This window comes from Elephantulus edwardii, unplaced genomic scaffold (assembly GCF_000299155.1).
Source record: "Elephantulus edwardii isolate Elephantulus edwardi_28Jun2011 unplaced genomic scaffold, EleEdw1.0 scaffold00209, whole genome shotgun sequence".
Lineage (NCBI taxonomy): Eukaryota > Metazoa > Chordata > Mammalia > Macroscelidea > Macroscelididae > Elephantulus > Elephantulus edwardii.
Window position 1 is genome coordinate 4,651,700 of NW_006399959.1, and position 27,288 is coordinate 4,678,987.

At 53.8% G+C, this 27,288-nt stretch overlaps 3 protein-coding genes across 3 annotated transcripts in view; 2 read left to right on the top strand and 1 right to left on the bottom strand.

Moving 5' to 3' along the window:
* TPSB2 (tryptase beta 2) overlaps positions 1–867 on the top strand; it is a 5,010-nt gene extending 4,143 nt beyond the window's left edge. The window contains 2 exon segments of the mRNA XM_006903633.1: positions 456–619; positions 694–867. Coding sequence (XP_006903695.1) covers positions 456–619; positions 694–867 — 338 coding nt within the window.
* Positions 868–5,553: 4,686 nt separating this feature from the next.
* On the top strand, positions 5,554–10,038 carry TPSG1 (tryptase gamma 1). The gene is made up of 5 exons (XM_006897501.1): positions 5,554–5,599; positions 6,630–6,801; positions 7,539–7,804; positions 9,501–9,643; positions 9,733–10,038. Exons 1-5 carry the CDS (start codon positions 5,554–5,556, stop codon positions 10,036–10,038), a joined length of 933 nt encoding a protein of 310 aa, XP_006897563.1.
* Positions 10,039–12,412: 2,374 nt separating this feature from the next.
* The window catches only part of CACNA1H (calcium channel, voltage-dependent, T type, alpha 1H subunit), a 63,796-nt gene continuing 48,920 nt past the window's right edge, over positions 12,413–27,288 (bottom strand). The window contains exons 22-38 of the mRNA XM_006897502.1: positions 26,223–26,291; positions 25,944–26,128; positions 25,726–25,852; positions 25,487–25,612; positions 24,852–24,941; positions 24,480–24,672; positions 23,760–23,777; positions 22,468–22,619; positions 19,632–19,741; positions 19,380–19,513; positions 18,995–19,065; positions 17,063–17,141; positions 15,141–15,262; positions 14,714–14,977; positions 14,268–14,427; positions 13,907–14,091; positions 12,413–13,423 (exon numbers count right to left, since the gene is read on the bottom strand). Of these exons, the coding sequence (XP_006897564.1) occupies positions 12,413–13,423; positions 13,907–14,091; positions 14,268–14,427; positions 14,714–14,977; positions 15,141–15,262; positions 17,063–17,141; positions 18,995–19,065; positions 19,380–19,513; positions 19,632–19,741; positions 22,468–22,619; positions 23,760–23,777; positions 24,480–24,672; positions 24,852–24,941; positions 25,487–25,612; positions 25,726–25,852; positions 25,944–26,128; positions 26,223–26,291 (3,096 nt within the window). The remainder of the gene's footprint in view (positions 13,424–13,906; positions 14,092–14,267; positions 14,428–14,713; positions 14,978–15,140; positions 15,263–17,062; positions 17,142–18,994; positions 19,066–19,379; positions 19,514–19,631; positions 19,742–22,467; positions 22,620–23,759; positions 23,778–24,479; positions 24,673–24,851; positions 24,942–25,486; positions 25,613–25,725; positions 25,853–25,943; positions 26,129–26,222; positions 26,292–27,288) is intronic.

The window sequence follows — 27,288 nt, forward strand, 5'->3', positions numbered from 1 at the left end:
AAATTAATAAAATATAATTATAGGAAAAAAAAGAAACATTAGAACAAATGATGCTGGGTTAATAAATTGCCTCATTCGTAGCCTTAAACAAACAAACAAACAAACCCCAAAATCCGTGCACAGGGAAAATGGGAGAATGCTGTCCTCGGCAGGGACTGTCCCGGGATGGAATAGAATCCAGAGTCAGCCGGGCTGCAGCAGGAAAACCTCAGCTCTGCCCTTCACCATTCGGGGACCTTCCAAGACCCCAGGTTTCTGCCCCGCCAGAGTCCCTAGAGGGAGTAGTCATCTCTGGCTCTCCAGGGCATGCAAGGGGACACAGGTTGGATGCTCAGGGGACACCTGTACTGTGACCTCTCTTTAGCCTCTTCCAGCCCTCTCTCTCTTGCACCAGATGGCAGGATGACTAGTGCATCCTGGTGCCCTGGGACCCCAACCTGGCTTCTCCCCTGAAGACCATCTGCCACCACCAAACCCTCTGAAGGAAGTGGAGGTCCCCATCGTGGAAAACAGCCTTTGTGACACCATCTGCCACAATGGTCTCCACACGGCGGACAACATCCACATCATCCGAGATGATATGATATGTGCAGGAAATGAAGGGCATGGCTTCTGTCAGGTGAGACCCCTGTGTCAACCTCCCCGCCAGCCCTGCCTGCCCCTCGGCCTCTCCCAGCACTGACTCTTCACCAGGGTGACCTCGGAGGGCCCCCGGTGTACAAGGTGAATGGCACCTGGATGCAGGCAGGCGTGGTCAGCTGGGATGATGGCTGTGGCCATCCCAACAGACCCGGCATTTATGCCCACATCACCTACTATTTGGACTGGATCTACTGCCAATGTCCCCAAGGAGCTCTGAGCTGGTGACCAGAGCAACCAGCCCCCCTGCCCCACACTACGGCTTTCTGCCCAAAGGCTTTCTCTGTCTCTTATAATTTTTCCTCCTCAATGCTTCTATCCAATCTCAGGTCCCTTCCCACCCTGAGCCCCTTCCCGTTTCTGTGTCACCTCCAATGCTGAGGTGAAACCCTTCCCCATCCCAAGATGTTTCCCACGTTGAGCATCCTCCGCACCACACCCTGGGCCCCCTCCTAATCCTGAGACCCCATCCCCCACTGAAACTTCTCCCCACTCAGAGCTTTCTCCCCATTCTCATCCCTCCTCTGCCCCAGCCCCTCCCACCCTCAACTGCCTAGGTAGCTGGGGTGAAGGGCTGCTCACCCTTCCCGCCTCCAAAGCATTGTCTCATTAAAGTGCAAGTATGGCTTGTCATGGCACTCCGCAGGACAATGGGATCCCCAAGGAGCTGTGTGTTCCTGTGGGTGCCCTCTCCCCACAACTGACCACAGCACCTTCTCCACCCCTAGTCGACACTGCTTCTTCCATGAGTGGTGCCTCACACTCAGGACCAAGTGGCCGCAGTCAGAGAGAGAGGCAGGAGGCTATCTATCTTCCCGGATGGCCCAGGTCCCCATGCATTAACTCTTCCCCTGCACCCACATAGTCACCCCGTTTTCCCACAGGTTTTCACTCTGGTGCAGATACCCATGTGGAGGGTCTCATATGTCCCATCCCGCAGGCTGATCCTCCCTCCAGATTGTCCTCATAGAGCCCCTCACTGTGACCCCCTTTTCCACACACGTGCTTGCAGTCATGTCCATGCACCTCTCACTGCCCTGTACAATCTTAGAGCGAAACTCGGTCGTGCGCCTCCCTCACTGTCTCTCCTGGGCTTAAATTCACTGCTGCAGCCACTGTGAAAAGCCGTCTCACTAAGGGTCTTCCTCTACTTTTCCAGGATGTCCTCCAGGGACAGGTCCCTGCTGGTAACACGCCCACGGTTGGTGAGGCAAAGGGTCCCCATCTTTGCTTCTGAGGAGCGCCCCGGTGCACTTCCTCTGGGACAGTTTGTCTTCTGCTCCGTTTTGTCACTGTCTCCACACTGCTAGTGGACACTTGGGTTGTTTCGGATTCAGGTTCTTAGGGCAGCCTGCCGAGAGAGTTCTCACGTGGCCCCTCTGCTCCTGTCTGTGGGTGTGCCAGAGCGGGGTGCTGCTGGGCTCCAGGATCATTCTAGAAATTGCTAAACTCCTATTCCTACTGATGGGAGAGAATGACTGTCCCACCACCTTCTCATCAACATTTGATAGTTCAGACTTGGGCTGTTTCGTGTGTGTGTGTGTGTACACTCACATGTGTGGAGATTGTTATTGTTCTTAGGTCCACTTTACTGACTAGAAGTAAGAAACTGTTGAACATTTAAGCTGTTCATACAAGTCCTTAATTAAAGAACAAATGATCATGCTACTTTTGCACGGTCAGAGTACCACAGCCATTTAACTGATGTCACTGGGCAGGCAGTGCCTCTAATACTAGTAATGATAGAGGTGATATTTTTGGTAAACAGGCGGGGTTCGTGTTTGCCAAGTTCCTTTTACTTCTGTTGCTGCCAAGTCAGCCTCAACTCACAACAGCTGCCTCCACCCCACAGGGTAGGACTCTTGCTTCATGGGCAAAGCTCGGATCATTGGAAGCAGATTGCAAAAACCTCTGGGTAGATTTTAACCACCAATCTTTCTGCTAGTGGTTTGCACCACCCAAGCACACCCCATGTGTTTGTGTGATCAGTGTGTGTGTGTGTGTCCTGGGGGGTGCTAGTATTGACTTTTAACTGTTGAATGCATTTTTAAAAAAAATTGTAGGAAGCTCTGGTGGCACAGTGGTAAGAAGCTGCTCTGCAATCTTGAAGGTGGGTGGTTCGAATCCACCAGCTGTTCTGCTGGAGAAGGAGGGGCAAACTCCTCTTGTACCAGTTGGATCCAATTTGATGGTACACCAAATTATAAATAAATATTTTTTTAAAAAATTTTTTGTGCACTTACTTGGGGCATATTGCTAGTAGAGGCTATTTCTTGGAGAGTGACATGATGCTTAGAATGGTTGGAGGGTCAAAGAAAGAAAGGAAGACCTTCGACCAGACGGACTGACACAGTGACTGCAGCAATGGGCTCAAGTGTGCTGGGAATGGTGAGGATGGCACAGGATAGGACAGAGTTCATATGATCATTATGAGTCATAGTTCACTCGATAGCACCTAACAACAATAATAAATGTGATTTCAGTGAAAGTTTACAGAACGGGTTCTTCATTTAGCAGTTCATATACTTAAAAAAATACTGTGATTTGAGTGAAAGTTGACAAAACTTATTGGTTTTCAGCCATTCATGCACATTTTGCTACATAAAATTAATTTCAATACCCATTGTGTATGACCATGCAGTCATTCCATATTGTGGATCACTTCACTCACTTTTCTTTTTAATTGCTTTTCATTCAACCATTCATATACATTATGACTTATCACGTCAATCACAACTGTTCAATGCCTTTTATCACAATGTTTCCTCAAATCCTCACTGTGCCTCTCCTATGCTTTCACCCCACTCATCCGTCCACTAGTCTCTGTTGTTGTTAGGTGCCATCGAGTCGAGTACAACTCGGGCTCAGCTACCCTATGAATGAAAAATCTGAACCAAGTCGTGTCCTGCGCCATCCTCACACTTCCTGACACACAAGAGCCCATTGCAGCAGACACCTATCAATGCACCTGGTTGAGGGTCTTCCTCTCCTTTGCCAACCCTCCACCCTTCCCAACATCATGTCCCTCTCCGAGGAATAGCACCTCCTCCTAGCAGTATGTCCAAAGTATATTAGATGAAGCCTCATCATTCTTGCCTCCAAAGAGCACTCTGGTTGCACCCTCTCCAAGACATGTATCTATTCGTTCTCTTGGCCGTCCATGGGGTGTTCAGTGCTCTCCTCCAACAGCACAGCTTTAAGGCATCAATTCCTTTTCTGTCATCCTTACTCATCGTTCAGCTCTCAGATGAATAGCTAGTAATCAGAAAGACCATGGCCTGAATCAGACGCACCTACTCCTCAATAATTCAGAAATGTCCCTAATTGCAGGTTTTCCCACTGCAATGTGTCTCCTTATTTCCTGACTGCTTGCAGGCTCTATGCCCTAGTATCTTCCCCTCCCACACTTCCTGTCTCCCCTTTTTCCTCTCCCTTTGAACAGCTACCCCTGTCCTGTGTGTGTTGGGATGGGTAACTCTCATTGCTTAGTACATTATGTGCTGGAATGCTAATCAAAAGGTCCACATTCTAGCCCACCAGCCACTTCAGGGGAGAAAGATGGGCAGTCAGTCTCCTGTCAACCCAATGGAGAGCCGCCAGGCATTGAAATGATTCCAAGGCCGGGGTGATTGGTGTGTGTGCACCCATGTGTTTATGTGTGTGTGCCTGTGTTTATGTGCGTGTATGTATGTGTGTTTATATGTGTGTATGTGTTTGTGTGTATGCCTTTATGTGTGTGCCTGTGTTTATATGTCTCTGTGTGTTTATATATGTGTGCTTGTGTGTGTATGTGTGTTTATATGTGTGTACCTGTGTGTTTGTGTGTATGTGTGTACGTGTGTGTTCCATGCGACATTCTTTGGACTCCAGTGCTGTGCAGGCGCACCCACTTTTATCACTCTTCCTTTTGTGGTGGCTGCAGATTCTGCATTTCTTACAAATGGGGGTTTGTAGTCAAACAAAGCACTTGGGGCTATTTTTCTAATACTTCGGTCATTCTTGGAATATTTCAAATTCTGTAATGCTATTGTCCACTCAACAGATGGCAGCAGGGTATGCCCATGACTTCAATAAGAACCAGGAAGCCAAACCAAGCTAGTGACACTTCCTTTACTGTGATAGTCGGGACTCGGGCCCACAGTGTTTCAGAGTGTGTCCATACTTAGAGCAGTTACTCGGAGAGCTCTCCGTAGCAATGCTAAGTTTCTAAGAAGGGCTGTCAGCATTTGTCCCCTGACAGTCTCAGAAGGTCCCTCTGTCTGTGCCTGAGGCTTGGAGCTGGGAGAGAGCTGAGAGGCAGGAGTGGCAGCTATCAGCTGAGACATCACTGTGGGCATACAGAAGGCATCAGGATAATGCCAACCCAGACGAGGCAGCTATGTCACTGTGCCTGTCTGCGCTGTGATGGGTCCATGCGATCGAGGACAGGATGTGGGTCAGGGACAGGGTGGGGAATGGAGGGGGCACTGAGATTCTGGTCACAGGGCCATAAACTACGCCATGGGAGAGTCTGGGCCTCAGACATCCTTCCCAGGAACTCCTAGAAACTAGACTTGTGGCAGACAGAAGAGAGGGATTAGTGTGCACGGGGTGACAAGGGAGGGATTCCTGGAGTGGGTGGCATTGACCTCCAAGCCTGGAGAGGAATAGGGAGGAGTCTTGGGCCACTCTGAGGGTGCCTGGACTCTACCCTGCATACTGTGGTCTCAAGGTGTGACTCTGATTTGGTCACTGCTCTCCTAGGCCTGGGCATCCACTTGGGGATAAGCAGTGTGGGAAGGACCTGTCAATGCCAACTTCCCAGAGCTGACCTCACCCTTCCCCTGCCCTACAGCTAGTGGGAGGAGCCCTAACCCTACGAGAGGGTTAGAGCTCAGATGACTCCTCCCCCTCTGCCCATACTTCACCAACACCATGGCCATCGGGCCCGGTGGCCTCCTGCTGTTCCTGACCTTGCACGGTGGGTGATTCAGTCTGGGGTTGGGAGTGTGGGTGGGGTGCAGGTGGGGTGAGTTGAGGGCAGTAGGGCCCCTGAATTGAGTCTAGGGCTGGTTGGGATGTTCCACTGGTCCCCCCTCAGGCTCCTTGAAAGCCAAATCCTTCCCAGGCAGGGAAGAGGACCCAGGCAGTGTGCACTTGGGACACCTGGACACCAGCCATTCCAGGGGAGCTGGGGCTGTGGCAGGATGTGAGGGTCACCAGCCTGAGAGAGAAAAAAATCAGCTCCCCCAGGTCCTCTCATCCCGGGCCTTTGTAAGAGCAGTGGTACAAAGGGGAGACTGAGGCATGGGTGGAACACCTCTGGATGTCTGATGAGCCCCTTCTCTGAACATCAGGGACCTGAGTTACAGGATGGAAGGCGCCTGGCCTGAGCTGTCTGGCACCTCCCGTCTGTCCTGTTTATGACCATCTCCGGTCCCACCCATGACCAGCGCTGGATGGCAGCTGTTGAGTTCTGGCCCCATCCACCAACTCCACCCATTAGCAGGACCCATCCCCAGCTGCTGTGAAGGAAGTGGCTTCCTTGTCCCCCTAGACCTTGCCTGCTCCCTTGGAACTGTAAGAGAGGGTCAAGCAAGTCCTGGTCCCCCTACTCTGAGCCTCTCCCTCTGTCCCTTTCCCTCAGGTGTCTCTGGGGGAGATCTGCCTGCAGGTAGGTGTGTTGAAGGTGCTGGTATCTGCCATAAGAAGATCCTCCTCAGGCCTGTCATCAGGCAGGTGCCCCTGGGTCTCCAACGTGGTCTCTTTGGCACTCACGGAGGTGGTAAACCTCCACTGTGCAGAGGCTCATGAAGCTCTTAGAGACCAAACCCTGGGCTTGGGCTAGTGCACTGCTTCCAGGGAGCTGTGTCTTGACCCATGACGCCCCTGGGTACACCTCTCAGGCAGGGCCAGCAGAGGGACGGGAGAACATGGGGAAGGTCAGGGAGGGCTTCCTGGAGGAATAGGCCTATTGACTCCCTGCCAAGGACATCTGCTGTTTGGTTCAGGGTGCGGCAGACCCCAGGTTTCTGAAGGCGGGAGCCGCATCGTAGGGGGTCATGCAGCTCGGCCTGGGGCGTGGCCATGGCAGACCAGCCTACGCCTGAGGAAGGTGAACGTGTGCGGAGGGACCCTGCTGAGTCCCCAGTGGGTACTGACCGCTGCTCACTGCTTCTCAGGGTGAGTGTATGCAGGTGAGGGGGCAGCCCAGTCGTGGCAGGGCACTGTGGAGCTCTCAGCTGTCTTTAATGTTGTCTTCTGAGGGCATTGTGGTTAAAGTATCCAAAAAGTCAGAGGTTCAAATTCACCAGCCACATCAAGAGAGAAAAATGAAGCAGTCTGCTTCCCTCAAGATTACAGCTTAGCAAGACCTGCAAGGCCCTTCTACTCTGTCCTAAGGAATCACTAGGAGTCGGCATCAACTCGTGAGGTCAGTGAGCTTAACCTGTGATCTCACATTCCTTTTTCAGGTCTCAGTTTCCCCTCCAGCAGAAAAGACGGCATTTCATCATTTGCTTGATTCCCCGGGACTTGGAGGGCCACACTGGCCAATTGTGTGAGAGGTGTCTACTGTGTATCCTTGCATGCCTCTACAAACAGGCAGCTCACTCCCTCTCCACTGCCTGCTCTCCTGAAATTACCCACTTCCTCTGGGCCTTAGGGATGTTCTGACTACAGCACCTCCAGTATCCTCCAGCTTGTGTGGGGAGGGGACAGGACCTCATAGTCTCACAATCCTTGGGCTGTGGAGGGCAGAGCCTCTTCCAGCTCTCAGAGCTCAGCCTTAGTGCCCAGAGCAGCTGAGGAGGGAAAAGTGAGGTACTGGCTATCATTCCTCGGGACCTGCCAGTGCTTGACTCTGATCTCTGGCCAGCTGGCCACTGTCCAGACCACTCAGCCCATCCTCATCCCTTCAGGTCCCTGAACTCATCTGACTACCAGGTGTACCTGGGGGAGCTGAGGATCACTCTGTCCTCCCGATTCTCCACTGTGAAGCAGACTGTCCTCTATTCTGACCACCCGGGGCCACCAGGCACCAGTGGAGATATTGCCCTGGTGCAGCTCAGTACCCCCGTGCATCTCTCCCCCTGGATCCTGCCCATCTGCCTTCCTGAAGCCTCAACAAGTTTCCAGCCTGGGACTCGGTGCTGGGTGACTGGCTGGGGCTACACCCAGGAAGAAGGTGAAGAGACCCCTCGCAGCCTCCAGCCTAAGTCTATGGGGGTAGAGGCAACCAAGCCCTGCCTGGAGAAAGCTAGGAGGAAGAACAAGGGGAGACAGGGGATCCCTAACAACCTAAATAACCTAGCCAAAGCTACTGTCGATCCTTCATTCACACTAATGTGTAATAACTTCCCACCTCCAGCATGTATATGCTATATTGATTCACACTGTGTTAATATGTTCCTCATCAGTGTGTCTTTTATACATTAATTCATACTAAGATGTTATTGTCTATTTAATACCAATGCATCATGCATTAATTCAAACCAAGTGTCAGTGACAATCCAATATGAATAATACATTAATTCACACTAATATTAAGAAGGAGGAGCTCTGGGGGGCTAGGAGTTGCTCTGTGGTTCAAATGCACCAGCTGCACCACAAGAGAAAAGCAGGCCATCTCTCACCCGTCCAATCTACAGCCTCCAAAAATCCACTGGAGGGTCAGCTATGGTTCAGTTCAGCTTCTACAGTACATAATAACAGCATGCCAGTTACTAATCCCGGTTAAGGGGAGCATTAATTAAGTTCAGAGAGACTTTGTTAATTACAGCACACAATACGGTTAAACGAAGCTCCAAGTTTAACTTCATTTACTGGCTCACCTCTCTGCCTCTGTGGTCATGTACCTTAGCTGAGCTGGTTCAAATGTCTGTGTGGGACCATCAAAATTCCAGCCTTAGAATACAATCTCATATCCTGGGCAAATGTTACTGTTTGTAACATGAGGTGAAAGATACCTTTTCCTCCTCAATTTTTCCCCCAAACAAGAAACCCTCTAGCCCCCAGGCAGTTAGATACCTTTCCTGAGTTAGCATTATTTACTGGGAACAGGTTTTCTTAGCCATATGTGAACAGCACCCTAAGTTTGTTTACTGAGAACTGCATGTAAATTGCCACAAATGGAGACGGTGCTGTGATTTTGAACTCAGTTTGATAATAGATTGATTAATAACTGAATGAGGTATACCCTGATCACCTGGAAAATAGACAGTCTTGGAGAGCTATTTGTCTTCCAGATGCACAAATATAGTGTAAGGATAAAGCAATTCCCTACCAGTCATCTATCTGGCCTACAGACTCTAGGAAAAAAGACCATGCTTGTCCAATAACACCATCAGTGTCCCTAATCCATCAATTCACGTTGATTTTTAAAACTCGTGTCTATCCATCACCACTATGTTTAACAAATTTTTAAACAACAACAACAAAAAACCCCAAAACAAAACACAAAACAAGACCACTGCCTTTGGTTCTGACTCACATCAACCCTCTGTCAGGTTTTTGAGGCTCTTTTTGTAGGAAGAGACTGCCCATCTTTCTCCCTTAAGCAGGCCAGACTGTTGACTTGTTGGTCTAGCAGCTGAGTATTTGGGGAACCAGGGCTCCTTCACCTATCAGTTCACACTGAAGTGCCAAATGACTACCCAGTGAGTATCACACACTAATTCTCATCAAGGTGTCAGTTTCTAACTACCACCAATGCCTATTTCACTAATTCACACTAAGGTTTTAATGTCTATCCACCAGTCAGTCAGTGACTTGTGTTACTTGGTGGCAATGTCATACCTATTGAGTGAGTCACCTCTTCTCCTACACTCTCCAGTGCTAGGGCTCATATTCCCTTTCAGTCAGCCCATCTTTCCTCTGCCCAGAGCCTCTGCTACCACCGTACAACCTGCAGGAGGTGGAAGTCTCTATCGTGGACACAGATGCCTGCCGACAGGACTACATCAGTGAGGACGGCTCCATCCTACCAGATATGCTGTGTGCCCAAGGCCCTGGGGATGCCTGTCAGGTGAGTGTGCTGGGTGTGGGGAGGAGGAGTGAGCCTAAAGTGCGTTGAGAGGCACCCCAACACACTGGCCCCCACTGTTGTGCCCCTAGGACGACTCCGGAGGGCCTCTGGTCTGTCAGGTCGATGGCACCTGGCTGCAGGCAGGTGTAGTGAGTTGGGGCGCAGGCTGTGGTCGCCCTAACCGGCCAGGCGTCTACACCTTCATCCCTGCCTACATCAACTGGATCCACCTCTATGTCCCTCCCTCAGCTGCTCAGGGCTCAGAGCTGGTTCCACCGCAGTTCCTGGCCAGCTTCTTCCTCTTAGGACTCTTCCTCCTCGTCATCTCCTGTGTGCTGGTGGCCAAGCGCTCTCTCCACAGACCCCTCTTCCTATCCCCATCTTCTGATCTTTGACTGCTGGTCACAGGACATCCTCCCTGACTCTTTACAAGGACCTGAAAGTGGAGCAGCACTCACTGGGCCTGCATCTCTCCACATCTCCACCAGGTGGCGCACTCCGCAAAGCAAGGGGAAAGGAAGGTGTCTGCTTGCAGAAGGGAAAATTTACAAGCTTCCTCCCCACCCTTACCTCCATTCCCTTACCTGCCTGGAGATTCGGTTCACTGTCCTGATGTAGATCCTCTAAAGGAAAACTGACCCTACTGACCCTGAAAGAGGCCCCCAGGCATGTTGTTGATTACCATGGAGTTGAGCATCACTCATAGCGACCCTATGAACAAAAGGCCTGAAACCTTTCTGTAAGTATCATCATTTATCAAAGTTCATAGTCTCCCCAGAGGTATGTTGGTTAGGAAGTGGATTCCACTCCTACTTCCAAACCTGTCTTAAACTGGGAGCTCCACCAAGCACTGTCCACCATGGGTAACCGTTACAGCATTTGACACCCCAGTGGTACAAGGTTCAGCATCCCAGCAATCCCAGGTTATAACAGAAGAGTGCTGTACCACTTAAAAGAATGTCCCTCCAAAATATAACAACAACAAACTTTTAAATACAAAGGCCCTCCCCCAGGTCTTGTTGACTCTAAACAAGAGGCTTAAATTAAGAAGAAAAAACAAACAAACAAAAAAAAACCCCAAACAACCCAAAATAGGATGTTATGTGCCACTGAGTCACCTGCAACGTATAGCAACCCTATGAACAGCATCTCTCAACCCTTCCCTGTTCTGAGCCAGTCTCACTAATTCTGACACACCAACCTCCCATTGTCCCAGATACTGTATCAATCCATGGCCTCCAGCCATAGAGAATAAGTATCATGGCCTTGTGGTCTTTGGTCATGGTGAATTCAGGATGTTCTGCCTCAAGAAACCACCCACAAGAGGAGGACAGCAACCCACAGACATAGATCATGGCAGCTGCTAGCCGTCTTTGGGGAGAGTGAGGACCGAAGCCAGTGCTGCCCTCAAGGAGGTGGCTGCACCGGGGAATTGCCAGGCAGGACCACAGGCAGCGGCTGGACCACAGGCAGCGGCTGGACACAGCCAGAGTCCAAGCAGCCTGCAGCATGAGCCCCCAGAGTAGTGTATACTGATCCTTGAGCACAGTACTTCAAAGAACAGTAGAGTAACCAGGAGGGGGAAAAAAGAGGGAGGAAGAGCGTACGTAAACAGGACAAAGATACGGCTGGCTGCATCCAATACAACCCCAAAACCCTCCTACCATGGATTCAACTCCAATTCATGAGGACCCTCCTTTGGGTTTCCAGTGCTGCACATTTTAACCTTTCTCCTGCAGGCTGGTGGATTTGAACCGCCAACATTTTGGTTAAAAGTCCAACACGTAACCCCCTTGGAAATATCACAGGGAAGGCTGTGAGATGAGATGAGATGAGGTGGTGGATTTTGGGGTTTGGATACTCATGGTCAACAGAGGTGTCTTTGGGGTCAACCTGCAGAAGAGGACAGTGTGAAGAGCTGGGCATGCAGCTAAGGGGGTACAGCTTCACCAAAGCACGCTACCTCTCTACAAGGCAACTGGTTACAGGGAGGGCAGATAGAGGGGGACCCTTGCCCCACGCTGGACTGCAGTCAGCACACCACGTTCCTTAAATAAGTTAATGTTTATTCTGCTCCCAAGCCCCTGCCTCCCAAAGCGGAGTGCTTTCTGCATCAGATTATTGCCGCGTGTAACCTGAATTTGAACAGACAGAGGGCATCCTCTGGGACCCCATGGCCCAAACCTGGACGGAGGGAGGACCCCGGAGGCGGTGCCTTATTGCACGAGTCTGCTGCGTCCCAGTGGACAGTTTCGTCCAGACTACCGAAGGCAGAAGGCAAGAGGGGAGGGCATGGAGACGGAGAGGCTGTGTCCAGTGGTGGCGGGTACAGTGAGGACGTGAGGATGGTGGACGAGGAGGTAAGCTGGGCCGAGGCGGCCATGTGGGGCCCGAGTGTGTTCTCTAGAAAAAATATGTGTTCTGTGTGGACAAAGCCCGGGGGGGGGGGGCCCCTGCCTGTCCTATTTGGTCGTTTTGGCTGTTGTCCGACATCTCTCTGGGCTACAGGACAGCTGTCCTCGGAGACTGACGCGCGGCCAGCAAACCCACTCTGTGCCTGGGGTGGGCTGACTCCGGCCCAGAAGCTGCTTCCCGCTTCTCTTCACAGGGAAATGCGCTGTTTCCCACGCTCCTGGGGGACCGATCCTTTCGGCTCCACAACCTGAAGGGGCCAGAGCCGGGGTCCAGCACCCCCAGCCACCCAGTGGCTGATCCCGTGGACGCACCCCAGATCCCAGTACAAAGCCCTTCAAGGCTTGGACCCTTTAACTACACGGGGTCCTCTATGCTCTCATCCAGGGCAGGGGTGGCGGGGGGCGACCTCGGTTTCTTTGGGGGACTCTGAGGAGCCGTGAAGAGTGTCCCCTGCCCCTTCTCTGGAGGATCCCCAGAGGGCACAGGAGGCTCTATGTTATGGGGTTCCGGAGGCAGTGGTAGCATGGCCCCCAATGAGGACACATGAGGTTCTGGGGCCATGTCCTGACTACTATCCAAAAATGGATCCCCACTGGGAGCCCCCACCTCCAGTGGCTCAAAGGCAAAGTTGGGGACAGTCAGGTGATCTGCTCGGGCCACAGCCTGGCTCCTGCGTTCTCCCTTGCCCGAGGGGTCCACCCCAGCCCCTGGACCCTCCGTGGCCTCCAGGGGTTCCCTATGAGGGGCAGCTGGGCCTGGGGAGGGCTCACAGGATGGGGTTCTCCGCCGTAGTGTGGTACTGCCTCCCTCTGGGGCGGGAGGCCGGCCAGCTCCCTCATCCTCCGCCGGAGGTTCGATGGAGATGCACGGGGGACTCATTTTCTTCTTACGGCGCGCACCCAGGGCCGGCTCGGCCTCTGCGGCCTCATCCCGCCCAAGGTCCCCTCCTGACTCGCCCAGCTGCCTCTGACCCTCTCGGGTCAGCCCCGGGCGGCAGCCCCAGCCATCCGCACTGCAGAGCCGACGGAGGGCCCTGTGCGCTGCTGGAGAGGCAGCAGGCGAAGCTGCAGGGCTGTGGGGCTCAGGCGGCCAGGGCCGGGCTGTGCTGGTGATGTGGCGGACCTCCTCATCTGCTGGGTCTGCGGCTTCGTCCGCGCCAGGTGGCCTGCTGGCCATGGAACGCTGTCCGAGTGTGTGCCGGCGAGCACGCATGCTGGCAGGCCTCGGAGAGCGAGGTGGGGTCCTCAGGGGAGCCCCCAGAGTCGATGGCCTGGCTGCAGGCTTCTCCCCAGACTCCCCAGAACCCAAGGCGCTGTCCTGGGAGCTGTCAATCTGTCCTTCCAGAGAGTCTGTGTGGACAGCCTCCTGCAAGGGATGGGGTCTAGTCACTAAATAATCATCTTTCACTCCAAAGAGGGGGCCCCAGCTGGAATAGGGTGGGCAGTGCAGCCCTTCCAATCCCAGAGACCCCAAGAACACTGCCCAGCCACACCAGCACTTTCCACTATCTACAGGGCACTGAGTGGGGCATATGGGAGCCCACCTGGCTGCAGGTTCCAGCTGGGAAGAGAGAAGAGCCCCAGAATGATGCGGCACTGGGCAGGTGCCTCCTTAGCCTGGTGCCTTGAGACTGGGGTTCCCTGCATTACTCTCATCCCCACAGACTACTGAGACATGCCCCTCCAGCCCCACCACTAAGTAGTCATATTTGTCTTCACTCCTGGGATCCTGACCGCATCCCAAACTACAAAGCATAAAAAACTGCAAAAGTCCCTCCTCTGAGCCTCCCTGCAGCTCGCCCCGTAAATGGGGTCAGGGGGTCCTGTAAAGAACATGAGAATCCTATACCTGTCTGCAGAGGAGCCGGTTGAGGCTGGGGGAGTGCGGCGTGGTCCGTGGCGAGGGGGCTCTAAGGGTGTCGTTGGCTCTCCCTGGGGAGAGACCAGCTGGTGTCGGTAGAGACATGGTCTCAGGGGGGACCTCGAGAGCTGCGCAGGGCTCTGTGGAAGGTGTGCTGGTAGAAGGAACAGTGCCTGGGGAAGGAAGGGGTCCTTGTTGTTCAGCCTTCCCACCTACCACTCCCCGGCCACCTCCAGGTCATACCACCCACCCCGACCCTGAAGTCCCAAACCTAGTGCTGCCTCAGGGCTCTGCTCCTAGCCCTGTCCGCAGGCCTTACCCACAGGGCTCCTACCTGAGGCTGCTGCACCTGTGTAAGTCTCCATCTCCACCTCCTGCACTGGCTGAGGGGTCGCAGGGGCCACAGGCCGGAACATGTAGCTGTCATTGGGCAGTGAGAGCATGCGCGACACTGACACCTTGCGCACCACCAGCAAGTTCAGGGCCTCAGGGCCAGTGCCTGGGCTCTCCTAAGGCAGAGGGTTGGCATCACTCCACAGGCCCTTTGTTGGGGGGACCCCATAGCACCATCGCAGCCTGGCTCCTCATGGGAGCCCCGCCCACTATGCCAGCCCCTCCCTTCCGAAATGATCCGGCCTGCCACATCAGTGAGCTACCAATCCAAGGTAAACGCAGCCAAGTCATTGGCCCTTCTGGGGATTCTCCCTCATGCAGTCAAGCCCTTCCTAGGGATCAGTCCACCACGACAGCCCTGCCCCTCCTGGATGAGCACCCCTGTGGGCGAGTGGGTGGTACCGGTGGTGTGGAGACAGCAGGGGCAGTGGCAGTGCCAGCAGTGGGCAGGGAGCGAGCCATCTCCAGCTCCAGTTCAGCGTCCAGTTCAGCATCCTCCCTCGCTTCCTTGTTGCTCTCCTCCAGGTGCTTCATGAGCACGGCTACCACCACATTGACCAGCACGAACTGGGCCACCAGCACGAAGGTGACAAAGTACACAGGCGAGATGACCGGCAGGTAGCTGAGGCAGTGCTTGTCCTCGCGAGCACACTCCCGGAGCGTGTCCTGTGGGCAGCGGAATCTTCGTCTGCTGCGCCATTTCTCTGTAGCCGAGCACAAAGACACCCCACGCCCCCTATCCTCTGAGAGACCACCCGAGTGACCCCTAAAAGCCCCTGTCTGACACTGGGCAGCCCCTCTGTCCTGTAGCTCCTGAGCCACACAATACCTTCATGATTCCATTCCAGTTGTCTCCTGTAGACACGCGAAATAGCGTGAGGAAAGCCATGCCAAAGTTGGTGAAGGTGGCATGTCTGCTCAGGCCCTCACAGGGGTTGTCTTCACTGCAGTCTATGAGGAGACAAGGACCCAACTCATCAGCCCAGGAAAGCTGGCTTGGAACACACAGGAAACCTCATGTAATGTGTTATGGATCCTGTCCCTCTACCCTCCATGTGAGGGAATAGCAGCCTTGCAGATAGGGCCCCAAAGGCCTTATCTCAGTATCCACTTCCTTTCAGAGCCCCCCCCCCCCCGCAAGGGCAGAGCCAGGTTCCATCTGCTGTGCTTCCACTCAGCACCAACCACAGAAAGGAGTGTGGTGGCTGGGTTAAATGGTTTCAGGCCTAGGGCTTCTTGAGTAAACATATCCGGGCTACGATTCATCCTCAACAAACAGCACTCTACTCCCAATGCCCAGACTCTCAGTGTGATGAGGCCAGTCTGGCCTCAGGATTCTGCAGGGATGAGATCTCTTCAAGGTGTGGTCATCACCAAGTTTAGCCAAGCTAGACGTGGCCCAAATAAGCCAAGATGGCTGGAGAGGAAAACTCTAGCCTTCTCAGGAAGGTTGTACAAGTTTTCTCAGCCAGAGCTTACTCATGGAGGCCTCAGTAACAGCTAACCAGACACTCACCAACCATGGTCACCTCCCAAGGCAACCCCTAAGTGGTCCCAGAAACCAGCAAGTGTCAATGACTTGCCCTAGGAAATGCTGTCAGGTACAAAGGACCTAACATAGATTGTACTGCTCCAGAGGGATGGGGACACCAAAGAGGATTCCTCCTCCCTGGCCCCAGAGTGAGTGGAGCTGTAAGCTTGTGGGAAGGGACTGGAAATTCTTGGTGACAGAGAGTAAGGACATGCCAGCGTTTGCTCCTTGGATTGTGGTGGGGCATGCATGTTAGTGTCCGTGTTGGTATGTACATGTTAATACGTCTGTGTTAGCATGTGTGTTTTGGCGTACTCACTGGAGTGTATGCTGGTATGTGAGTGTTAGTGTGTGCACCTTAAAATGTGTGCATATTGGCATGTGTTAGAATGCACTACTGCAATAGGCATGTTAATGTGTGGATGTTTGTGCACTTTTGCACATAAAAATGTACATGTTAAAAACCTCAAACTCAGTACCACTGAGTCAGAGTCAACTCAGAGCTGATCCTCCAGGGAGTTTTAAATTTATAGCAAGCTATAAATTATGTGGAAAGATATTTCTTATCTTTAGCCCTTGGAGCCACTGATGAATTTGAACCACAGGCGAGGTGCCATCTTTGGGCTAGTAGATTATGTCATCAGAGCCCCCTGTTAGCATGTGCATACTGGTTTTGTTATTGCTGTGTACCCTCAAGTCAGAACTAACCCATAGCTGACCCTCCAGCAGGTTTTCAGAGGCAGTTAATCGCATGGGAGGAGATGCCCATCCTTCTCCCGAAGAGCAGCTGGTGGATTTGAACCAAGTGTTTTCAGGATTGCAGTGCAGCTTCTTGCCACCAGGCCACCAGAGCTCCCGTGGTGAAGTGTTGCCTGCCAGCATGTGCATACTATCACGTATGTGTTCATATATGCCTGTTGTCAACTGCATGGGGGGGGGGAGGGTGTTGCCATGTGCACACTCACTCATCCTGTGGGTGGTACAGGCCTGTCTGCATGTCCACAGGTCCATGTCATGGTTTGGGGTCACCTCTCTGTCACATGTGTGTGTGTGTATGCTGGTATTCTGGATCTGTATCTGTGTTGCACCCACTTGTAAGCATTGACAGGTAGGTCTAGGCAATGACACTGGGACAGACACCCCACTGCTCCCTTGCACTGCATACACTGCAACCCCAGGTCCACAATCAGGTCCACTTGAGCTCCAGAGTCTGTACTCACCTAGCCTCCCAAACAGCTCCACTCCCAGGGCAGCATAGATAAAAAACAGGAGCATGAAAAGTAGGCCAAGGTTCCCTACCTACACGGAGAGAAGCAGAAGAGTGTCAGGGGTGGCCTTGGACCCTGCCCACAGGGCACACGCACGCACGCCTGCTGCTGCCCATCAGCGCCAGCACTGCCCTCCCGCCACTCCCCCACTGCTCTCACAGTGTCTCTGCTCCCGATGGGCCTGGGTCAGACCAAAACACAACCAAACCCCCTATACTCAAGTCAATCCTGACTCCCAACAACTGAGAACTGTCCACCTGGTTTCCAAGGCACTAAACCTTTACAGAAGGAAACTGCCTCTTCTTCATTGACTTTGTAGTACGCAGCTGAGCACATTAACCACCGCACTACTGGAGCTCCTTGGGACTCTGAGAAAGGCTTCACTCCAGAGCCTCTCTCCCAGTTGTTCCCCACCCCCTGTAGACCATCTTACTTCCTACAGCTCATCAGGGCCAGCATGTATGTAACCTCTGTCCTAGCCACCCAGGAAGGCCTCTGCTGGTTCCATCCCCCAACCCTGTGCAGGCACTGCCTGTGGCAGGGACAGGCGTATGCTCAGTAGAGCAGGGGTACCATCTTGTGAGTCCTGGCCCACTCTCTCAGCCTTCCTGCATAGTCTGCCCTGTCCATATGCCAAAGTCTGCATGCCCCATCTTTCTTTGCCCTCTTCCCTGAGCACAGCTTCCCTTCCACTACAGCACACTCTAGGCTTCCCCACATGGTCTCCCATCACTCGCAACAACTGAGCAAGATCTTCGGGTCATTCCATCATTAGGGTGAGGGAACATGTCAGGGGTGGCTACAGGTGGAGAATATGGTGGGCTAAGTGGATGCATGAGCCAACAGACACATAAAAAATAGTGGCAAGTGGGTGGGTACATGGCTGAGAGCAAGAAGTAGTGACCAGAGCTGAGTGGGGAGACAGCTGGACGGCTAGAAACAAAGCTGTGCTGGATGCATGAACATGTGTTTCAGTGGATGGCAAAACAGCGGGGCTGTGGGCTGGGTGGTGACTCGCTGGCTGGGCAGGATGAATACATCTGCAGCTGGGTCTAAGGTGTCTAGATGACCGGACAGTTAGCTGCTTGGGTGGATGGCTGGCTAGATGGATGAATGACTGGACATGTGGGTGGCTATCTGGTTGGCTGGTTGGTGGATGCGAGGGTAGCTAGTTAGATGGGTGGGCCCTGGGTGGATAGATGAATGGTTGTATGGATCACTAGTTGGATGGATGGGTGAGTGGATTTGGGGTAGATGTTGGACATGTGGGTGCTGGGGGGCTGAACAGTTGGCTGGATGGAAAGTGGAGTGGCTACCAACTGACTGGCAGCATAGGTGGTTGGATAAAGATGGATCTGGTATGGAGAAACAGCTGGACAAATGGACAGATGGAGCTACAGGTGGCCAAGTGGAGAGATGGCTGGCTTGACATCTGGAAGGTGGCCTTACAGAAGGACTGACTGCTGAACAGGGAGAGGAACAAGCCTCATTTTCAGTTCAAGAGACCAAGGAGGCCCAGGATGGCCACTGTGGGCACAGGAAGTAAAGACCCTGGGTCTGAGCTGACTCCGACAAGGGCGTGGAAGTGGTCCTCACCCATGAACAGGCCTGCCTCAGCCGTCTTTCTGGGAAATCCTTGCAGGCCTCAACCCAATGCCCCAGCTTTCTGTGACCCCCCTGTGTCTGCAATGGACCAGTTGAAGTGGACAAGAGTCATGGATCGTCACTAGGACTGAGGCCTCAAAACCTCACCTACTTCACACCCACATGACTAAACCACATGGGATCTCATGAACAAATGAATAAAAGGTGGCAGTGAGACCAGCAGTGCAGCCTTCTCCCCTCATGTGTGATGCCCACCCTGGAAGAGGGACCCCTGCCTACCTGGGGCAGGGCTTGAACCACCGTGTCCAGCAGTGCCCGCATGCCCACGGCCATCTTGAGCAGCTTCAACACTAGGGCAGGAGCTAGGCATTAGTGGGTAGTTAGGGGACAAGGGCTCTCCCCGATGTACCTTGGGCTGCCCCTAGTATAGTACCCCTATCTCCCTGTCTTAGGCTGCACAGCTCTGGGGAGGGATGGCAAGGACCTAGGAAGGACACTGGGGGCTGATGGAGCTGGAGGAACCCCTCAACACTCTTCCACATTACACAGTCACCAGGGTTCCCACTGACACCTCTGGGGGCACCCAGGGCTCTGATAATATAAGGACTGATGACAGAGGGGAAGCCCCCATGGCCCCGAGGGGAGGGGCGGGCACAGGGCCTACCCCGGGCGATGCGCAGCACACGCATGATGCGGATGATGGTGGGGTTGATGGGCAGTGCAGCGTTCATCTCGATCTCCTCCAGCGTGATGCCCATGATGGACAGTAGCACAATGGCCAAGTCCAGCTGGTTCCACCTGGCAGGCAGCAGGCACAGGGGCTCAGTCTTGGCCACCCCTCCCAGGCACCTGGGGATGGCCCATCACCCTTGAGGATGGCAAAGACAAGGGTTGTAGCCACCTGAGGGTAACTCACCTGTCCTTGAAGAACCGCCGGAACCCAAACGCCACCAGCTTCAGCACTGCCTCGACCACAAAGACGATGGTGAACACATAGTTGCAGTACTTTAAGGCCTCGTCCAGTGCCTGGGGAGAGGGCTGAGCTGGCGGGGAGGTGGCCTGCTGTCCGCTTCCACCTGCTGCCCCTCAGAGCTGACACTGTCTCCCCAGACGGCAGCTCCCTAGTGTCTGACAAGCCTGGCCTCCAAACAGTACAGACACTGTTAAATGTACCACTACCTCTAGGAAAGCAGTCCGATTGCTTCCCCATTCCACCTCACACTTTGGCTCATCCCTGTCTCACTGACCCCAGCACCTCCAGGATACAGTTATTAAAGTGCTTACTGTATTCACCCACCTGCACTAAGCCTGGAGCCCCACCTCCATGAGCTCTCTACCGCCCTCCTGTGACAGCCCTCTGTGCCATCAAGGTGAAGCGGGGTGCAGGCCCAGCCATCTGCTTATCAGTGTTTCCCACATGGGGCCCATGGTTAGGCTGTACCAAGCCAGACAGCCTCAGCTTTGTGCAAAGTGATCCCTTTTTTGCAAAGTTAAATGAAGCTGGGGGAAAGCCTAGGTGGTGTGAACAGTTCAAGCTCATTCACCGTAGGAGACTACCTCTGATGAAAGACCTAGTAATCTACTCTCTGTTAGCAGTCCAATAGTCTAACCCATTTTACCATGAGAACCTGCCTAACCACGCCTTTCATTCAGCAGCCCCTGCCTGCACTGAAGGCTGTAGAGAGCTCAGGGAGACAGCGCTGCAAGCATAACGCAGGCCGGCATAGAGTAAGCACTTAGCTGTATCCCAGAGGTCAGTGAAGAAAGGGGAGCAGCAAAATTGAAGTGGACTGGGGAAGCAATCAGGGAGGCTTCCTGGAGGTGGTGTCACATTCAGTGAGGTGACTTAGGGTGGCACATTTCTGTGTAGTGACTTAAGCCCTGGGCTGATAACTGGTAAGTCAATGGTCGGAATTCTCCCAATTTGTGGGGGGTAGGGGGATGGGGAAAGCATGGCAATCTGTTTCTGTAAAGATGTACCACCTCGGAAACCCTATGGGACAGTTCTGTGCTGTCCTGTGGGGTTTCCATGAATCTGAATCAACAGCAACTGCCACCCAAGCAGATAAATGCACACCCATGTTTATCATGGCTTTGTTCACAATAGCAAACACTGGAAACAACCTAAGTGCCCTTCGACAAATGAACGGATAGAGAAGCTGTGGTATATTCACACAATGGAATACTACCCTGCACTGAAATACAAAGACCTCATGAAATATATACAAAATGGGTGACCTGGAGGACATTATGCTAAGTGAAACATCTCAGTCACAAAAGGACAAATACTGCATAGTGCCACTGTTGAAAAGCAGGACTGACATCGGGGGTGGGGAGACTGAGAAAGATGGGATAAATTATGTATACTGCATTGAAACAGATGAGGGAGAGAACTGTTTAAAATGGATATGTGATTAGGTATTATTGTTATGACAGGAGTCCAGAATGAAGGCTGCATAGTGGTGGAGTGGACTTGGGGGGGGGGGGGACAATTGCATAACAATGAAAGTTTCTTTTCAAGCAGAAGAGTGAATTGGGGGGAGGGAGCGGGGAGGGAGAAAAATGCAACAATGAATGACTGGAAACCCTACGTCTGTAAACTTTCATTAAAATTAATTTTTTTAAAAAGGGATATGGATTAGGTATTATTGTCATGACAGGAGTCCAGAAAGAAGGCTGCAAAGTGGAGTGGACTCGGGGGGAGGGATTGTATAACAATGAAAGCATTTTTATTTTACTTTTCAAAGAGAAGAGTGAACTGGAGGGAGGGGTGGGCAGGGAAAAATGTGCAACAATGAATGAATGGAAATCCAAAGTCTCTGTAAACTTTCATTAAAATTAATAATTGGGAGGGAAAAAAGAATCAATAGCAGTGTGTCTGAGCTTTTGGGTCTGACAGTTTGTTGTACTTTGGAAGCTTCTGTGTTGCTGTGATGCCAGATATGCCACTAGTATTTCGAATACCAGCAAAGATATTCATGGTGGATAGATCTCAATAGCATTTCTAGACTAAGACTAGGAAGAAAGGCCTGGCAAGTTTTGAACAAGCAATCTTCGAAACCTTACGGAGCATAGTTCTGCTCTGACACACATGTGGTCACTTGCTGGTCAGTGTCCTCAGGAGGAACACCTCATTGTTGAGACCCGATCCTTCTATGGGGAAAGGTTTGATTTTTTTTTTCTCTTTTTTTCTTTAATGGGAAGATGAAATGCCAATGTTATTGAAGCAAAACAGAAAGCTAACCCTCTCTGTTCTCGCTTCTTTTTTTCACCCATAAGAATCCAGAGCCTGGAAGCCTCACCTCACTGGGACCACTCAAATGGCCCAAAGACCCCCCCAAAGTGTTACTGATTTAGTCCTTCTCCGGCTGAGGTAGGTCTTGGGATGGGCAGTAGCCCAGAAGCTGCTGCTGCATAATTATAGCGAGACCCTTGGCTCAAGTAAAACTTCGTACAAGAGGTTTCATTCTCGCCGAGTAAGATTTGAGGTTAGGTCCTTACCAGGTGGACTCAGAGCTCAGGGAGGACAGCATTACGGGGCCATGAGACTGTGGTCTCTGGTGAGGGAGTGGGGTGGGGCCTCCTAGGACTTCTAGTAGGGGGGCAGGGTCTTCCCACAGAGTGATTCTCCTGATAAGCAGGATTGGGTCTGAGGGGAGGCAGTGGCAGGGCTTCCAGCAGGGTAGCAGGGGGCTTCTGGCGGTGGGAGGGGCAGACATGGAGGGGAAGGCGGGTCTCCCGTAGAGCCCCACCTTGGGCTGGTCGTAGTGTTCCATGGACATGGTGATGACGTTGACCCCGATGATGAAGGTGATGAAGAGGTCGAGGTAGTGGCTGGTGCAGAGCGAGTGGATGGCGCGGCGCGTGGGCGAGTAGTCAGCATAGTAGGGTCGCCGCTGGGCCTCTGCAGGGAGAGGCACCGTCAGGCCCTGCCTGCCTCCCCCCAACTCCAACTAGGGGGGTAGAAGAGGGAGGACCTTGCCTGTGGCAGCTCTGAGAGGGTTCTGGGTTCTACACTGAGTGATCACGGCCTCGGGCACGAATAGGGGGCCTAAGGAGCCTCCAGACCCTGCTTGCCTTGTAGAACATGCATGAGAGTAGTTCTCTGGAAGGGGATTCTCCTAGAAAGAGGAGTTCCCCAGAAAGTGCAGATGGTGAGCAAATGTACCAGGGAGATGGACAAAGAATGGCTGTAGGCCTGGCTGACCTATTGACCAATCCTCCATTGTCGGGCCTGAGGCACGGCCTGGGATCAGAGATGGTTTGCCAACACCTGTCAGGGTCTCTGTCATGGAGTCAGGGCCTCCTCACCTGGCACTCAGGGTTTGGGACGACCTTGCCCAAGAGGAGCAGGCAGGTAGGTAAGTGCTACCCCTACTCAGACCAAAGCCAGGCAACTTGGCCCCTCCCCCTCCAGCTCTGAAACCCAGAGGCCTCTCTGAGGAGGAGGAGGCATTTCCCCTCAGGACCAGATTCCTTGTCTGCTCCCTGAGGATCAGGGAGGGGTCTGTCATCTGCGGTGTAGGAGACCCCAGGCCACTGGAGGCTGCACACCTGACGGGGTGAAAGGACCCCACATGTGGTCCTGACTTGTGTGTGCCCTAGTGCCCTCGGCTCCCCCTGCGGTGCCCCCTCAGCCTGCTAATGCCTGACAACGCACATATGAGGGCATCTGCGGTGGGCGAGACGGTTGACAGTCACGGGGCCAGCCTAGGGCTTGAGTGAGCAGGGGCTGATGGGAAATAACCCCCTCCCTGCTGCCCATCCAGCACAGCCAGAGGCCTTGAACGGACATGTGCCTTGAGCCGCATACAACACTAGGAGCAGAGGGAGACTGCAGAGAGAACATAACAGTGGCAGGTAGCCAGCAAGTGCAACATGGGTGCAAGCTAGATAGGGGAGGCTGCATAGATAGAGGTAGGTGGACAGCAGCAGGACACCCCCATCCCGTCCCGCAGTCAAAAAATGCCCAGGCCAGCAAGGCAGCAGCCCATGCAGTGCCACGGCCAGCAGACAGAGGCAGGCTAAGGCATGCAGGTGGTACCTGGGATGGGGAGCGTGCCTGGAAAACAAGGAGACGTCTGAGGGTCGCTGGCAGGGACCCTGCCCTGCCCTAGAAAGCCCCCTGCCCCAAGCCGTGCAGACCTACCCTTTCTGAAACCTCCATTTGTCTGGAGGAAGGCCTGCTGGTCCCCAGGGGAAGTAAAGCTGCTCCTAGGAGCTGGGTGAGTGGTGGTTTGGGGACCAGGACTGACCCTGAGGGGATCTGTGTCCCAACCTCTGGAGGCCTACCCTCTCTGGAACCCCCTCGGTCTTGAAGGAGACCTATTGTTACTGATAGGTGAAGCTTCCCCTGGGGGCCAGAACAAATTATGGGGGTGTCCGTTCCCCAAGCTTCGTGGGCCCACCCTCTCTGGTTCGGGGGGTAGACCTGCTGCCTCCAGTGAGGAGACTTCTGTGGGTGGCATTGCCCCTGGGAGCTGGGGGCCCGAAGTGGCCAAGGAACCCGAGTTCTGAGCTCTGAAGGCCTGTCGTCTTTGAAAGGCATCTCAGGGGAGGTTTGATGGCCCCTGTGAGGCGGCCAACTGGGAGTGATGTCGGAGGCCTCAGCACTGGCCTCTCTTCAGACTCCTCCTCCATGTGGCCCTGGGGTGGACAAGGGCGTGCAGAGCCATTCACAGAGCAGAGCAGGTGGGGTGGGCAGGTGAGGAGACTGCGGGCCAGTGGGCGCGCAGGTACCGACCCGCCACCGGGGGCGCCTTACTCCGTCGCCTCCGCTCCAGGCGCCTGAGCCGCTTCTCCTCACGCCGACGGGCTTCTTCTGCCTCCTGGTGCTGACGGCACTTGTGGAAGTTCTCCACCACCACGCCCACGAACATGTTGAGCACAAAAAAGCTGACGATGAGCAGGAAGGAGATGAAGTACAGCAGCATCCAGGGGTTGTGGTTCTGTACAGGCTGCGAGATAGAGCTCGTGGGTGCCTGCAAGACACAGGCTGAACGGCCAAAGCTGGACGCTAGGGCACTGGGGCTCTCTAAGGAAGGAGGTTCCCCCAGGACAACCCACCACAACCCCAAGAAACATGGGTCTGAGCCAGGGGCATGCAAAGAGGGGTCCACCCGCCTGCCTGTGGCACCTGCTGGTCGATGCCCACTGCATCCAGCCCATCGTACATGATGTTGACCCAGCCATCCTTGGATGAGAGGACAAACAGGGACATCAAGGCCTGGGGACAAGAGTAGAGGATGCTGATCGAGGGCCAAAGCTGATTCCAGCTCCCGCTGCCAGTATCTTCCCTCTGTGGCACTCAGACACCCTAAATGGGGCCATGATCCTTCCCTCGGGTGAGGATAAACCCCCAACTAGCTGCATCCTCAGCTCCAGGCATTAGAATGTACTTGTTCCCATTTTACAGATGGGTGAGGAGTCCATGTGGCCTAGCAGAGCGGTCAGCGGTTCTAGCCCACCAGCTGACAGATGAGCCAGTATGCTCTCATGAAGGCAGACACTCTCAGAAACCCTCACTGGAGGGTCACAAGCTAGAATCAACTTGACAGCAGTAACAAAGGTGAGACTAGAGATCCCAGGTGTACTATGGTTAAGGAATTTGCTAACCAAAATGTCAGCTGTTTGAACCCACCAGCTGTACCATGAGAAAAAGATGAGGAAATCTGTTTCATCAAAGATTGAGCTCAGAGAAGGTCGTGGTCCTGGTTTTGAGCACAAGCCTCCAACCCCCAGCCAGGCCATTACAGCCAGGGCCACACCCACCTGACCCAGGTTGTCGAAGTTGTACTTGCGGCGCACCCAGCGGTAGTGGGCAGCGCGGCACTCCGCCTTCGTGGAGATGTTCTTTGTGTCTGAACCCTCGCAGTAATAGAACTTGCCCTTGAAGAGCTGACCAGGGAGGAGAGTGTCACACGGAGGCCTGAAGCCCTCAGAGTGCCCCCTCCCTGCCATGATACTCTGTGAGGACCACACGACCGCAGAGAGGAGCTGGCAATCCCCACCTGCACACCCAGGATGCCAAAGATAATGAAGAAGGCACAGCAGATGAGGACGATGTTCCCAATGGGTCTGAGCGAGGAAATGAGGGTCTCCACTACCAGCTTGAGTCCCGGGGCACGGCTGATGACCCTGCAGTGGAGGTTGGAGGAGGGGATGCTGCTGAGATGGCCAGCAGGGAATGGCAGGGATGTGCCCACAGGAGCCCCGCCCACCTACCCACCTAAGGGGTCGCAGAGTCCTCAGCAACCGCAGCACCCGCAGCACGCCCAGGATCTTAGCACCACCAGCCGATGCCATGGCCACCACAATGTCAGCCAGGGACACCAGGACCAGCAGCCCATCCAGCACGTTCCAGCTGCTCTGTAGGTAAGCATGCTCGCCCGAAACCAGGCCCAAGGCCACCACCTGCAGAAGCAGGACAGGCCTTGAGCGTCACAAGAGCGCTCCAGGTGGGCAGAAAACTGTCTCAGCACCTGTCCCCCTCCCGGGCCACTGTTACCTTCACCATCATCTCCACCACAAAGATTCCTGTGAAGATATAGTTGGAGACACTGAGGAAGACGCGTTCCTGTGGACAGAAGGTGATGGTCGGGTCAGGGGCTGAATAATGGGGAGTGCAGGAGAGGAGGGTGGGGATGGGGCAGCAGACAGGGGGTCTGGGTGGTACACAGGACTCAAAGAGTGGGCAGGGGCCTGGGGTGGTGGAATAGCCGGGGTGGTGAAGCGGGGCCGGGGTGGTGCACAAGGTTTGGACAAGGACAACGGACGTGATAGAGTAGGGTGCTGAGATGGTGAGCAAGTCTCAGGCACGGGGCAGGGCTGAAATTGGGCCACTGAACAGAAGCTGAAGCTATATGGGGCAACAGGCAGGGCCTAGTGGAGATCGGGAGGTGGTAAAATGAAGGAGTCAGCAGAACCAGGGTGGTTGGTGAGCAGGGCAGAAGTTAAGTAGGGGTAGTCCAATTGGTAGAAGCAAATGTGTGACTTGTGGGGACTGTTGGTCAGGGCTGGGTGGTGAGCAGGACCTGGATGATGGGCAGGACCACAGCAGGGCAGTTGGCCAAGGTGCAAGGGACCCCAGGGTAGTGGGAAATGCTGGCGCTGGGCAGTAAGTGTAAGGAGACTATGTGAGTTGGTGACTAAACAGTGAGCAGGGCCAGGGCAGTGTGAAACCTAGAACCCTGGCTGGGGCAGCACAAATGTGGGGGCAGAGGGTGGAGCTATATAGCTGGAATCAAGGAGGTGTGAAGGTGGAGAAAACAAGAGGGGGACAACCAGAGTTGTGAGTCAGGTAGAGATGACCTGCCATCAAAGAATGTAATGAGCAGAACTAGACAGTAGGTGGAGCTGGGGTGGTGGTGTGTGGGTGGAGGCAGTGAGCGGGTGGGGTCTGCGTGCTGGGAGGGGCTGAGCGGAGCCAGCTAGGAAAGTAGTGGGCGGGCTAGATAGGAGGTGGAGTCAGAGTGGCAGGTGCGCGGGTGGGGTCATGTGTTAGGCGGAGCCTGTACACTGGGCAGGGTTGAGGTGATGAGCCCTCTGAGAATGTGGTCGGTGGGACTGGACAG

What these genes read in the sequence shown, in the direction of transcription:
- TPSG1 (XM_006897501.1), top strand. Translation starts at nt 5,554, where the DNA reads ATGGCCATCGGGCCCGGTGGCCTCCTGCTGTTCCTGACCTTGCACG. An exon ending in GCTGTTCCTGACCTTGCACG is followed by an intron (nt 5,600 to 6,629) that starts GTGGGTGATTCA and finishes TGTTTGGTTCAG; the next exon opens with GGTGCGGCAGACCCCAGGTT. An exon ending in GCCCTGGGGATGCCTGTCAG is followed by an intron (nt 9,644 to 9,732) that starts GTGAGTGTGCTG and finishes TTGTGCCCCTAG; the next exon opens with GACGACTCCGGAGGGCCTCT.